Source organism: Castor canadensis, chromosome 6 (assembly GCF_047511655.1).
Source record: "Castor canadensis chromosome 6, mCasCan1.hap1v2, whole genome shotgun sequence".
Classification (NCBI taxonomy): Eukaryota; Metazoa; Chordata; class Mammalia; order Rodentia; family Castoridae; genus Castor; species Castor canadensis.
Window position 1 is genome coordinate 6,249,747 of NC_133391.1, and position 15,009 is coordinate 6,264,755.

Below are 15,009 nucleotides of genomic sequence, written 5' to 3' on the forward strand. Positions count from 1 at the left end.
GGAGCTCACAAGTGACAATTGCTCTTTCTAGCCTGACTCTGAAACAAGTCCTGGAGTCTTCTCTTCCACCCCCAAAAATCAGGGCATTGGCACAGTCTAAGCTGAAGAAAATATACCAGTAATTATCTATAGATTTAGCTTATTTGAGTGCATTACATGTATTTTGTAATAATAATAGCCCTGGAGACAAAGACAGATTAGATGAAATTCAAATCCAGTGGCTTCACTTGAATTTTTGATAAGAAGCAATAACCTTTGGCCCTAGTAACAACAATTATTGCATTACTTATTGATATGTCTATAAAATGTGAACTCAAAGATCAGAGTATGTGTATCCAGGAGTCCTTGCCAATTGGCAAGGTGGAGAGGACATCTGACTCATGCAACTATGCATGGTACACAGGTAGCTTTCCTATTGGCTGTACATTCGCCACCACCTCCTTTCTCAGACCATAAAGACAGCAGGCTGGGCTCACAGGTGGAGAAAGGTAGCTCAGCAGTTCCAGCTCTACAAAGAGCAAAGACCACAGCTGAAAGCAAACCTCATAGGAGAGAATTGCTGCAGGAAAGTGAGCATGGACTTGATCCCAAACTTTTCCATAGAAACCTGGGTCCTCCTGGCTATCACCCTGGTGCTCCTCTATCTGTAAGTAGCTGTCTAAGCTCCTGATCTCTGTCACCTTGGACTTGGAGTGAGAATTAATTTGCTCTATTTATTATTTATTTGGAAGATCTAAAGAGAAAACAAACAGGAAATTGCTTAAGAGTTGCATGCTGCAAAAATGTAAGGACTTTATCCCTTGAAGGAGTTAGTAAGCATTCACCTCCCATAAAATTTCTGTGTCTAGGAGGATTCAGGGAGATCATTTGGTTCTGGGAACTGATCTCTGATTGAACTGATGTTTGAACTTTTATTTATAAACAAAGGTTCGGGGAGGCAGATTGCAAACAACTGGTCACTGTGTACAGTGGGGTTCAGGTTTCTGGGGAGAAGAGGGATCCTCATGAGTGTTTGTGTCATTATCTTTGCTTCTGTGTTCTGTGTCTGCTGCAAGACTGTGTAGAAGGATTGAACCCTGTGGACACAGCTGGACTCTGCTACTGCCCTCTCACCCTCAGCATCATTTACACAATGCACCTAGTGTACCCAGAGTTTATGGTAGTTTCACATCCCACTCTACCCTTTGTTCTGTTATTCTTCCCCAGAGCTCCCCTCACTCCTATAACTCAATTCCTCTATCCAATAATGTGCAGAACTATTCTACTTTAAGTCATTACTCTTAAGAGCAAGAAGTTCTGACAAAAGTTTTGAATTTTTGTTCTTTTTCACATCTTTTCCCTTCCACTATAAACATCAGTATTGAGATTTGTTTCTTCCCTGATATGAATTCTACTGGCAGCCTTCAAAAGCAGGAGCCTCAAAGAAATTTGAATTTTGAATATTTTTAGCCTCTAAACTCCACTACAGAGGCATGAATAAAAACCATATGAGAAAGGGCATGGTAGCTCACACCTATATCCTAGCTACTTTAGATGCAGAATCAGGATGATCAAGGTTCAAAGCCAACCTGTACAAAACTTAGCTGGGCATTGTTGTTCATGCCTTTAATCACAGATACATGGGAGGCATAGGTAGGAGGATCATCGTCTGAGGCCAGCCCAAGAAAAAAGCACAAGACCATATTTGAAAACAAAACCCTAACAGAAAAAATGAGGAAGTATGGGTCAATAAGAGGTAGATCATTTGCCTAGCATGCACAAGGCCTTGCGCTGCAAAAAAAAAGTGTCAGATTTCTGGCATTGTGAGCAGGTGGAGGGGGGAGTTTTGTTTTTTACTGTGGAGTCAATATGCTCTTCACATGTCAACTTCTATCTGAAGTTCACAATGATGTGAAAATAGTAAATACATCTAATAAGATTCTGGAATTAATTGAAATTGCTTGTTTTCATTCTATTCAATCCTAGAACTTCTTTGAGATACGCCCAACATCATTCCTCAGAAAAGTGAAAATAGGGCTGCTAGTTTCAGTATTTCAAACACACAAGACTAGAATGAGCTCATTTTAGAGTGATGACATAACATGGGTTTGAAGTTATGCATGCACTTGTATGACATGGATTGCATATATATGTGAAAATACACCTGCTGGGCAGGTGACTTTAATTCATCTGTTTTTGATATACCTGTCCAGCAGGCCATCTTAATTTCTCAATGTAGGTGAGTAAGGAAGAGGGCGGGCCAGTGATGAAATAAAAGTACTCCAAGGTGGGAAATATGACAAAGTAATTCCTTTCCCTTCAGGGAAGAACTCCTAGAGATACTTATGGGTACTAGAAACTGCTGAAGATACTGGGGGAAGATGTGTTGGCCTCAAATCACCTTCCTAAAGTGACACATTTCCTAAATGAAATGACCTGGAAGAATTCTAGCCTAAATCTCACAGGCACACTCAAACTCAAGTTTGGGAACATTTACCAACTACTCACTCTAGAATTGGGAGCTGAAGACTTCAGCTACCTTTAGCTAATGTTTGTGACTTTTGGGGTCTCAGTGAACGTGGGAGAGGAGTGGAGGAGGAAAATTAATTATAGATACTGCTTTATTTATTGACTACACTTTATCCACCTGCCTCAGCCATCCCATTTCCTGTGTTAGTGACTGGCGGCTGCCATTTGTATGATGTTGGGAAGGAAGGAGAGGAGAACAGGAGGGAGAGACGAGAGAAAGAAGGTGCTGATGATCTCTACGACTTGATTTTCTCATATTTATAGATATGGGACCCATTCACATGGACTGTTTAAGAAGTTGGGAATCCCTGGCCCCAAACCTCTGCCTTTTCTGGGAACTATTCTTGGTTACCGCAAGGTGAGTGTTATTTGAGATCCCTATTTTGCTTTGTAGGGTTGTGTAGTTCCCTCAGTAAAAATGTTGCTCTTTAGGAGGAAGTGCTGATGTTTCAGACTTTCAGAGACCTCTCACACTTCATCCTTCATCCAGATAGAGCATAACCAGATTTATTCCAGGGCTCTGTTTCCAATGCCAGAAGCATCAGGCTTCATCAGCTGATGAACTCAGATCTCTAGCATGTCAGCACTCGTGTTGGTAACAAAGTTAGACTTTGTGAGCTTCTAAGAGGATTTTCTTTTTTCCCACTGGAGAAGGCTCCAGGAAGTTCTAGTCATTGCACAGCTCTGGATCTATTTATCTGCACAGTTAAAACATCACCACTGAAACTTAACACCAGGAGGATATCTTTTTTGAGTTTCAGAAGTGAATTCTCAGAATGAGTATTTAATTTGTGGGGGACTATGTGTAGAAGTGGCATCTCCTCATATTTCCACAGTGAGCTAGAAGCACCAGATCCGTCCCTTTTGTCTCCACTTGCTTTCTCACTTTGTCACTTAATAACAGTCCTGAGACTTATATTACTAAAAGAGGTCACTGGTGACCTTAGTGTCCTAATTCCACCAGAATTCATGAGATCTCATTAAATAAATGATCCATCAGACTTGGGTTCATCATAGGCCAGTGGAAGGAATAATTCAGAAGGTTCCAGGATTTCAGAGACAGCAGAAGCAGAAGCAAACACACCTTAGAAAGATAAGGAGTCAGTTATTTTCATACAGAAGGGTAAGGAGTTGTGTATTGCAATATTGGAAGAAAAAACTCAAGAGTGACTGCAAATTCCTTTGTCAAGTATCTCCTGAATTTTGTCCTTTTTCCCCCTCTGAACTCTCTCAGTTGGAAGTCACTTCTGCTAGCGAGGAATAGCAATCTTGATCACACAGGATTCCAGTCATTTGAGACTAAATTAGAAATGGGATCAGTATTTTTAGAATAATAATGGGATGTTGTGTGGTTTCTCCTCCCAGGGTGTGGCAGATTTTGACATAGAGTGCTATAAGAAATATGGAAAAATGTGGGGGTGAGTATTCTGGAAAGTCCCATTGGGTAAACTTGTTAGGATTATTCCATTGCATTGGAAGAATATCAGCCCAGAACCTCTTCAGTTGTAGCCACCATGTATTATAAAGCTTCTGGAGTCTTTTCCTTATAAGGATCTCATGTGTCACCAAGTGTCAAGTGGGGCCACAGTCAGAATTAGGCTACTATTGCATCTTATGACTCTTCCATAGGAAGAGAATACTAGTCTAATTTTTTCCTAGAATCTGGCTATTCTCCCTTTGGCATCTTACCTTCCCCTTTAATTACATAAAATGCATCATTTGATACCTTTTTATTGTGTGCTTGGCATTATATTTTTCCTACATTTGTTCCTTTTTTATTTCAAGTCCAAATAACCGTATTAAAATTTTCTATTTAAAAGGCAGGTGCCAGTGGCTGGTGCTTATAATCCTAGCTATTTGAAAAGCTGAGATCAGGAGAATTACAGTTCCAGGTCAGCCTGAGCAAAAAAGTTTATTATACCGCATCTCAATAAAGGAGAAATGTAGACATTGTATTGTATGCCTATCACTCCAGCTATGGCAAGAGGTGAAGAGAACCATAATCCAGTCTGATCAAGTGTGAAGCCTTGTGTTTAAACCCCAGTACAACAAAAAATATACATTTAACATGCACTTCTGATAGAAAGTCAGGGAAATATAGCAAGCAGAATTGAAAACCATTAATGCTAAGCTTTTGTACTGCATGTGTGCAGTTTTTCTTTCATTTAATTTTTGCTTTTCAGCCAAGAATTTTGAATGGAATTATATGCAGGATTTCTTTCTCTGCTTCATTCCACTGCCCTTTAAGAACTTATATAGGATATAGCTGCACAGCTGTGTTCCCTGTGGACTTGATGCAGTTTATAATCTTGAATGGTGGCTCAGATCATTAAAGCAGCTTTTCCCATTCAGAGCTGCGGGAGGTTTGGTGAGACCATTGGAAGAGGAGTAGTCATTTTCCACTAATAGATAGTGGAAGGAGGCTTTGCCTTTTCTTATCTCATCCTCGGTTCTCACAAACCAATCCTCAGAATCCAGAGGCCCAACCACAGGGTCTGCTGAGTTGGGAAGTGAGATCAGGAGAATTATGATTCCAGGCCAGCCTGAGCAAAAAAGTTTGCGAGACCCCATCTTAATAGAGGAAAAAGCTAGACATTGTATTGCATGCCTGTCACCCCAGCTGTGGCAAGAAGTGAAGAGAATCATAATCCAGACTGATCAAGGGAGAAGCCTTGTATTTAAACCCCAGTACCACAAGAAAAAAGATGTATTTAGCATTCACTTCTGAAAGAAAGTCTAGGAAACATAGTAAGCAGAATTGAAAATTATTAATGCTAAGCTTTTTGTACTTTCCCTGAACGCGTGCAGCTTTTCTTTCATTTAATTTTTGTTTTTCAGCCAAGAATATTCGATGGAATTATATGCAGGATTTCTTTCTCTGCTTCGTTCTACTGCCCTTTAAGAACTTATATAGGATATAGCTGCACAGCTGTGTTCCCTGTGGACTCCATGCAGTTTATAATCTTGAATGGTGGCTCAGATCATTGAAGCAGCTCTTCCTGTTCAGAGCTGCGGGAGGTTTGGTGAGACCATTGGAAGAGGATAGTCATTTTCCACAAAGAGAAGTGGGAGGAGGCTTTGCCACCTCTTGTCTCTTTCTCTTCTCTCACAAACCAATCCTCAGAATCCACAGGCCCAACCACAGGGTCTGCGAGTTGACATGACTCATGAAGACCTTGTGATTTAGTGACAGAGTCACAGAGAGAGCCTTACATCTCCTAACTCAACTGCTCTTGCAACAGTTAGCACTTCTGAGCACTTGATCAAGTACTTGTCTTCAGTTTTTAACTGACCTAATATTCTTTTTGATAATCCAATATTTTGAACATGCAAAGAATCATGGCTAATACAATATGCATGCACCACAGAAGTTCCAATGGTATCTAGTCATAATCTGTATGAAGAGCTACTTTGTGTCTTTTCCCTACTTAATTACCTTCATTTTGTCAACACTCCAATGGCTTCTGTGCTCAGAATCTCTACTTGAACTAGGAACTCATCTTGCTGTGTATTGTGGACTCGGGGTGTGGATGATGTAACATCAGGAGCAAAATCTGAATTTCTGGGTGTGGTTCCAGCTCCTTTAGTTTTTTAAATCAACTCTGTTTTTCTAACACAGGTTGTATGATGGTCGACAGCCTGTGCTAGTTATCACAGACACAGATATGATCAAAACAGTGTTTGTGAAAGAATGTTATTCTGTCTTCACAAATCGGCGGGTAAGCATCCATTTTTTAAATATTTGAACAATTATTTATTCATTTTCTATAATGAAATAATTATAGATTCACAAGACATTGCCAAAATTGTACAGGAAGGTTTCAAATAACTTTATTCTGCTTTACCCAATGATTATATCTTGCATAACTATAGAAATAGTATGATCCTCTTACTCTAGCAATAGGAAATTGATACAATACACAGACATTCTCCGTGCCGTCGTTTGCATATGTGTGTATGTATGTATGTATGTGTGTGCATGTGTGTATGTGTGCATGTATGCATATGTGTGTATATGGTTATGTACGTGTATATGTGTGTGTGTGTGTGTGTAGCTCTCAGCAAATTTGCCATGTGCACACACCTCTGCTATAACCAGTACAGTCACGATATTGAGCAGGTTGTTCACCATAAAGCTCCCCCTTGCTAGTCTTTTGGAGTCACCAGATGTAGCTTGTCCTTCTCTCATAATGGAAGTCTTTTTATCAGAGAAAGTCTTCTATTTGGAGGTGGACAATCCACCTATATTTAGATTGCACTTTTGGCAGTAAGTCTGAAAATTTGTCCCTGAGGTCTCTTGTACTGTTCTTTATTTTTGTTAAAATTTGTACACTGTATGTGCTTTACATTTAAGTCTATGATCTATTTGGTGTTAAATGTTGTGTAATATATGAGGTTTAGGCCAAGGTTCATCTTTTCTTTCATGTTTTTTGACCTCTGACTCTGTGGTTCTTTAAACACCATGTTATTCCTGTCAAAAATCATTTGGATGAGGGGAGTAAAGGAGGATGATGGACAGATGAATTCAACTGTGGTATATTTGATATGTTGAAAGAATATTTGTAAATGCCACAGTGCACCCCTAGCACAACAAAAAAAATCAGTTGGGAAAATATTCTGATATTGAATAATGCCAGATTAGAACAGAGTCAGTCTACTCATCCAGTGACTTAATTCATTATGTTGAGAAAAGGAAGGAAGGAAGCAAGGGAGGGAGGGACGGAGGGAGAGGGGAAGGAAGGAAGGAAGGAAGGAAGGAAGGAAGGAAGGAAGGAAGGAAGGAAGGAAGGAAGGAAGGAAGGAAGGAAGGAAGGAAGGAAGGAAGAAAAAAGATGGTATGTGACTCACACTTACAACCCCAGAACCCCAGTTACTCTGGAAGCAGAAAATCAATAGGCTCATGATTTGAGGCCAGCCCAGGCAAGACCCCATCTGAACAAACAAGCCAGGGGTGGTGATTCATGTCTGGATTCTCAGCTATGCTGAAAGCATAAGCAGTGTGATCACACAGTTCAAGGATAGTCCAAGGCCAGAACAGAAAAAATTCACCAGACCTATCTGAAAAATAACTGCAGCAAAAAGGTTCAGGGACATGGCACAAGGTCTAGAGTTCAAACCCAAGGAGCACCAGAAAAAGAAAGGAAAAGAAAGGAAGAAGAGAATCGGTTAGGGCCATGTGGTCAGATAGGTTTCTCATGTCCATTTGATCCCTGTGACTTTCCCTGCTGCAATACCACACGGTCTTGGCTATTGTAGGGACAGAGTGAATCATGTCATGTAGAGTGCTTTCTTCCTCCCAGTTCATTTACTTTGCAATGAATCATTCCACCTTTCATACTGATTCAGAATAAGCTTTTGGTGCCTGGCCTATACTGTTATAGAAATTGAAATAAACTCATTGATGCCTGAAGAAAAACAGTGTCCTCAGCGTGTTCAGTCTTGTGATCCATGAACACTGTGTGCCTCTCTATTCCTTTGGATTTCTTTGATTTCCTTCATCAACATTTTGTAGTTTTCAGTACATGGATCCTGTACATGTTTTCTTAGGGTCATACTTAAACCAATTAATTTTCTTTGTAACCATTGTGAGAGGGATTGTGTGTCTGTGGTGCTTTTTACATATTCCTTATTTATCTTGTAAATGTACCTGATTGTTGTGTATGACCTTGCATCCTGAGGGTTTTTTGTATGCACCAACAGATTCTCTATCATGACAATATTTTACCTAAAATAGGGAATTGTTTTTCTCTTCAAAACTGCATACTTCTTATTTTCATTTATTTTTTCTTGTCTTATTGCAGTAGCTGAGTTTTCCAGTAGAATGTTAATAACAGCAGACATTTTTTTGAAAGATGCCAATTTTAATCTTAACTTAACATAATTTTAGCTGATAAGTTTTTGTATTTTTCCATACAATCTATACCTTTAAGGGAAAAAAAAGATGACACATGTTAATTGTACATATGAATGGGGTTCTGTGTGATATTTCAGCACAAGCATACATCATACACTAATCAAATTCCGACTTCCTTTATCTGGCCTTCCCTTCTATCCATCTCCATCTGTAGAAATCACTGTTCTGCAGTCAGGGTATATTTTATTTGTCTTTCTGTGTTTGACTCAGGAGACATTGTTGAATTTTACCTATCAATAAAGTGAAACCACTCAATATTTCACCCAAAAGTGTGTTGCTAGCTGAAGGCTTGTTTTGCACAGAGCCTCTTCATCAAGTTGAGGAAATTTCCTGTCTCCCTAGTCTCCTGCGTTTTTATTATGAATGAGGGTCACAAGTATAGGGGGTTTTTTTGACATGTATTATTTTTTAATTTAGCTCCATGTTCCAAGCATCTTTCCCTGCCATTTAATATTCATTCTTAGCACTGTTTCTGTGGTTGATAATGGCTCATTGCAATGAATATAAAACAATTGATATAAACAGTTCTCTATTTCTGGACATTAGGTTATTTTTAGCTCTATTTAAGTACCAGGACACAAATGAGTATAACTACATATATTTCAAAGTATTAAAATTTTTGGACAAAAGATAAAAAAGATCCTTTTTAAAAAGTCAATAACTTGTATACTTTAGATTCTGAAACTGCAGTCGTTAAAGTCCCATAAAAAAGTGGGAAGAGTCTTAGAGAAGACAGACCTAGGTTTTTAGTAGATGATAAAACTTGTACTGATCTTTTGTGTGTGTGTGTGTGTGTGTGTGTGTGTATGTTTAATTCCTTTATTTAATCAGCAAGTATTGTAACCATTATGAGATGCTAGCCCAGGATATCATAGATCAGTGCACACAATAGCAATAAAACCACATTTTTCAAGAACCATACACATTGTTTAAAGGGCAGATATAAACATACATACACATGCAAATATGTATACACGTACATGGCAGGTATAATTAAGTATTATTTTTTAATTCATTTATTCACATGTGCATACATTCTTTGGGTCATTTCTCTCCCCTGCCCCCAGCCCCCACCCTCTCTCCCCCTCTCCCCTCTCTTCCAGGCAGAACCTGTTCTGTGCTTTTCTCAAGTTCTTTTGAAGAGTAAAAATAAGCAATAATAAGAAAGACATAGCATTTTTGCTAGTTGAGATAAGGACGGCTATACAGAGAGATTCCTAGCATTACTTTCATGTACACGTGTGTTACAACCCAGGTTGATTCATCTCTAACTGATTTTTACACTGGTTCCTGATCCCCTTCTCATGATGACCTCTGTCACTTTAAGGTTTCTGTATTAGTTCCTCTGAAGTGGGGACATCAAATGCTTTCATGTTTTGGGTTTTCTACCTATCTCCATACCTCCCGAATGTGTTCTTCCCTTGTCATGTGACCCAAGTCCAACAACATTGCTGTATTTGCCCTAGATCTAAAGACCACATATGAGGGAGAATAAACAATTTTTGGTCTTCTGAATCTGGCTAACCTTGCTCAGAATGATGTTCTCCAGTTCCATCCATTTACTTGCAAATGATAAGATTTCGTTGTTCTTCATGGCTGAGTAAAATTCCATTGTATATAAACACCATATTTTCTTGATCCATTCATCAGTAGTGGGGCATTTTGCTGTTTCCATAACTTGGCTATTGTGAATAGCGCTGCAATAAACATGGGTGTGCAGGTGCCTTTGGAGTAACCTGTGTCACATTCCTTCAGGTATATTCCCAGGAGTGGGATTGCTGGATCATATGGCAGATCTATGTTTAGATTTTTTAAAAGACTCCAAATTTTTTTCCAGAGTGGTTGCAGTAGCTTGCATTCCCACCTTTTTTCCCCACATCCTCGCCAACACCTGTTGTTGGTGGTGTTTTTGATGATGGCTATTCTAACAGGGGTGAGGTGGAATCTTAGTGTGGTTTGATTTGCATTTCCTTTATGGATACAGATGGTGAGCATTTTTTCATGTGTTTTTTGGCCATTTGAATTTCTTCTTTTGAGAAAGTTCTATTTAGTTCCAGTTGCCCATTTCTTAATTGGTTCATAGATTTTGGGAGAGTTTAGTTTCTTAAATTCCCTGTATATTCTGGTTATCAGTTCCTTGTCTGATGTATAGCTGGTGAATATTTTCTCCCACTCTGTGGGTGGTCTCTTCAGTTTAGAGATCATTTCTTTTGTTGTGCAGAAGCTTTTTTAATTTTATGAAGTCCCATTTGTCCATCCTTTCTCTTAGTTGCTGGGCTGCTGAGGTTCTATTGAGGAAGTCCTTGCCTATACCTATTTCTTCCAGAGTGTTTTCTGCTCCTTCCTATACTAACTTCAGCATTTTGGGTCTAATATTAAGGCCCTTGATCAGTTTTGAGTTGATACTAGTACAGGATGATAAACATGGATCTAGTTTCAGTTTTTTGCAGATGGATAACCACTTTTCCCAGCAACATTTGTTAAAGAGGCTGTCTTTTCTCCATCGTATATTTTTGGCCCCTTTGTCAAAAATGAGGTTGATACAGTTGTGTGGATTCATATCTGGGTCCTCTATTGTGTTCCACTGGTCTTCATGTTTGTTTTTGTGCCAGTGCCATGCTGTTTTTATTACCATTGCTTTGTAATACTTTGAAAGCGGGTATTGTGATACCTCCAGCATTGCTCTTTTTGCTGAGTATTGCCTTGGCTATTCATGGTCTCTTGTGTTTCCAAATGTATTTTAGGGGAGATTTTTCAATCTCTGTGATGAAAGTCATTGGGATTTTGATGGAAATTGCATTAAACATGTAGATTGCTTTTGCTAGTATAACGATTTTTACTATGTTGATTCTTCCAATCCATGAGCATGAGAGATCTTTCCATCTTCTGTGCTTGTTGTTTTAATAATAATATGTCATGTGGTATTTCTATTTTGCTCAAGTCTGTTTGGTGTTCTGAAGGCTTTCTGTACCTGGATGGCATAGTTTTCTCTACACTTGGGAAATTTTCTGTTATTTTGTTGAATATATTATGTATTCCTTTTGCTTGCACCTCTTCTCCCTCTTCAATGCCCATGATTCTCAGGTTTGGTCTTTTGATGGAGTCAGTGAATTCTTGCATATTCCTGTCAGATGTCTTGAGTTGTTTGACTAATAGTTCTTTAGCTTTTCCTTCAATTACCATTTCATCTTCAAACTGTGAGATTCTGTCTTCTGTTTGATCTATTCTGCTGGAATGGCCTTTCATTTTGTTTTATATTTCTGTTTCATTCTTTTTTCTGAGGTTTTCCATATTGTCGGATACTTTCTCTTTAATGTTGTCAATTTTCACCCTTAATTCATTTATCTTTCTATTTATGGTGTTTTCTGTTTCATTTTGGTGTTTATTTAGGGCTCCTATGATATCACTTATTTGGTTTTGTGTTTTCTCATAGTCTTTATTTTTGTTGTCTTGGAATTCCTTGAGTGTCTCTTGTACATTTTGGTTGACCGTATCTAGTAATATCTCCATGAAATTCTCCCTGATTACTTGCAGGATTTCTTCTTCCAGGTTGTTCTTGTGGGCTTCATTGGGTTCTTTGGCAAGTTTATCTTTGTTTTATTGGAGTCTGCATCTGGGTATCCGTTTTCTTCATTTCCCTCTGAATCCTGTACTAATTTATTTTGGGGGGAGAATGGTTTCCATCCCTTTTTCATCTTCCCATATTTTCACTTGGTACCATTTCTGTCCCTGCACTATGTGTAATTTAGTGTTAGCTGAGTTATAATAGTGAAACTAATGAAACAAGGAAGAAAAATTAAAAAGAGAAAGAAATAGAAATAGAAGGGGAAAAAAAAGAGAACCAAAGAAAACAGCAGGCAGAGATGGTGTACGATCAAACAGCAAACCAGATAGCCAAATCTTTAAAGGAAGGCAAAAAAAAAATCAATTGTTCAGGAACAGTAGAATTTCAGTCTTAGGAGTTCTGGTGTTACTCCTTTAGCATCTAGTCCTATCTGTCTGTGTCTCCTAGGCAGCTTTGGAGCCCTCCTGTGGCGGGTAGCAGGTAGGCAGGGCACCAAGGGCCTGTGGGCTGAGGCCTGTCATTGTGGAAATCTGGCAGGCCTGTGGAGTGTGGGCCTGGTGGGCCTTAGGGGCACAGGCCCAGCGGAGATCCAGTGGGTCTGTGGAGCATGGGCCTGGCAGACCTGAGTGGTGCAAGTCTGTGGATCTTGGGCCTGGCAGGCCTGAGGGTTGGGTGGTCTTGGGAGATCATTCCGGCCTGTGGAGCACAGGCCAGGTGGAGCTGAGAAGCAGGAGCCAGAAGAGCAGAGACCCCATGGCCTACAGAGCAGGGACTGTAAGGGCCTGTGGGATGGGGCTTGGTGGGCAGCGCAGGCTGTTCTGTTAGTAAATCATGGCATGGAGAAGCCTTCCACAAGCTGGGGTTCCAAGTGCCAAAGCCAAGTATGTCTCCAGCGTCTCAACAAAGTCCCTGATTCACAGAGCTCACGTGGTCTGCAGCTGTGTCCCAGCCCGCCATCTTGGATCCTCCCTGTACTGATCTTTATCAAGAAGACAAGTATAGGTTTTATGCAAATTTGTTTTTAGATAATAGATACAGGCTTCAAAGAGGTGGTGCAAGTTCTGTCTGAAGATGGGAAATAAAACCATCTTTCCTTTTCCATGTGTCTTTGGAGAAAAAAATTAGGAGAAAAGAGAAAAGAAGGAATTACGTTGATTCCTCAGATTAACAATTAGAATTCTAATCCTTTTAGCTTTATTACCTTTTGAAATCACCAAATGAAGGCATCTCTGCATCCAGATGTTTACTCAATAGATATAAGAAAAGACAGAACTGGTATAAGGAAACTTACAGGCCACCCACTATGTCACCAAACCCTTTTTATTTGGCACAGCCCTCATGGTTGTGTTAGCTCTTGTTTCTGTTGATATTACTGAAGCAACAGGTTCTTGACCAAATGGGACATTTCTTTCAAAAAGGTGGTTGGAACCTAAAATTCTAAACCCACATGAGGTGGCTGAGTGCCTCCTTCACCCTTACAGGGGGCTAATCATTTGGGATAAATATTTGTTTTGTATTTAATATAGGACCACACACTCTCTAGGCAGTCCCTAATTATTTCTTTAAATAAGTGGTTTAATGATTTTTTTTACAACCAAGGAGATCTCAAAACTAATGGAAGGCAAATTCTAATTTTCTTTGCACTCAGTTTCTTGGTCCAGTTGGCTTTATGAAAAATGCTGTCTCCATATCTAAGGATGAAGAATGGAAGAGAATACGAACATTGCTGTCTCCAACCTTCACCAGTGGGAAGCTCAAGGAGGTAATAAGATAAAGGGACATTTAATTGGGAACTGAAAGAATGCATCAGGGGACAGGTAGAATTTAAGAATATGGTCCTTTTCTAAGTGGTTGTCCTCTGAATTTGAACTTCCTAAAAGAGGTAGTACGTCCTTAGATCCCAGAAGATATATTCTATGATGCACTATAAATGAACTCACTGCTTCATCTTTGAGAAAGCCATGGTCTTTGGAATTTCAGTATCCTCATTTAATTATGGGTGTTATTTTGTTTTGCACTCAGATGTTCCCCATCATTACGCAATATACAGATGTGCTGGTGAAAAATTTGAGGATGAAAGTAGAGAATGACAATACTGTCAACATGAAAGAGTGAGTAGCAGGGCAGTCTCTGGTGTTCTGAGCTCTGTCAGGAGATCCTCCAGCTTCCTACCAGGGATCTTAAGTTCCCACTGTTTTGTTCTCCAGGGATCAGAAAAAGCAACTGTATGGTGTTACAACTGCAATAGGCCAGACAGGAAGGGAAGCTCCCAGGGGAAAGCAGAGAAGCTGGGATGAAAAGGTCATCTTTCTTCTAAGAGTGGTGATTATTTCATCTGCCTAACTGCCATTTTCGATGTTCTTTAGGACAAAACAGATAGTTTAGAAAGAAGAAACATGATCTCACCAAGTTGTGAGTGTACAGGGTAGGAAATATTGGAAGGACAAGACACAAAGCATGTAAAAAGCTGGACATCAATCTACCATTTGATCCAGCAATACCACTCTTGGGGATATACCCAAAAGACTGTTACTCCAGAGGCACCTGCACATCCATGTTTATTGTGGCACTATTCACAATAGCCAAGTTATGGAAACAGCCAAGATGCCCCACCACTGACGAATGGATTAAGAAAATGTGGTATCTATACACAATGGAATTTTATGCAGCCATGAAGAAGAACGAAATGTTATCATTCGCTGGTAAATGGATGGAATTGGAGAACATCATTCTGAGTGAGGTTAGCCTGGCTCAAAAAACCAAAAATCGTATGTTCTCCCTCATATGTGGACATTAGATCAAGGGCAAACACAACAAGGGGATTGGACTTTGATCACATGATAAAAGCAAGAGCACACAAGGAAGGGGTGAGGATAGGTAAGACACCTAAAAAACTAGCTAGCATTTTTTGCCCTTAACGCAGAGAAACTAAAGCAGATACCTTAAAGCAACTGAGGCCAATAGGAAAAGGGGAACAGGTACTAGAGAAAAGGTTAGATCAAAAAGAATTAACCTAGAAGGT

The 15,009-nt window shown here is 39.5% G+C and overlaps 1 protein-coding gene across 1 annotated transcript in view; it reads left to right on the top strand.

Annotated features, from left to right (window-relative positions):
* Positions 1 to 470: 470 nt before the first annotated feature.
* LOC109702005 (cytochrome P450 3A9-like) overlaps positions 471 to 15,009 on the top strand; it is a 32,277-nt gene continuing 17,738 nt past the window's right edge. Inside the window, exons 1-6 of the mRNA XM_020187447.2 lie at positions 471 to 646; positions 2,773 to 2,866; positions 3,874 to 3,926; positions 6,128 to 6,227; positions 13,636 to 13,749; positions 14,010 to 14,098. Coding sequence (XP_020043036.2) covers positions 576 to 646; positions 2,773 to 2,866; positions 3,874 to 3,926; positions 6,128 to 6,227; positions 13,636 to 13,749; positions 14,010 to 14,098 — 521 coding nt within the window. The 5' untranslated portion in view covers positions 471 to 575. The remainder of the gene's footprint in view (positions 647 to 2,772; positions 2,867 to 3,873; positions 3,927 to 6,127; positions 6,228 to 13,635; positions 13,750 to 14,009; positions 14,099 to 15,009) is intronic.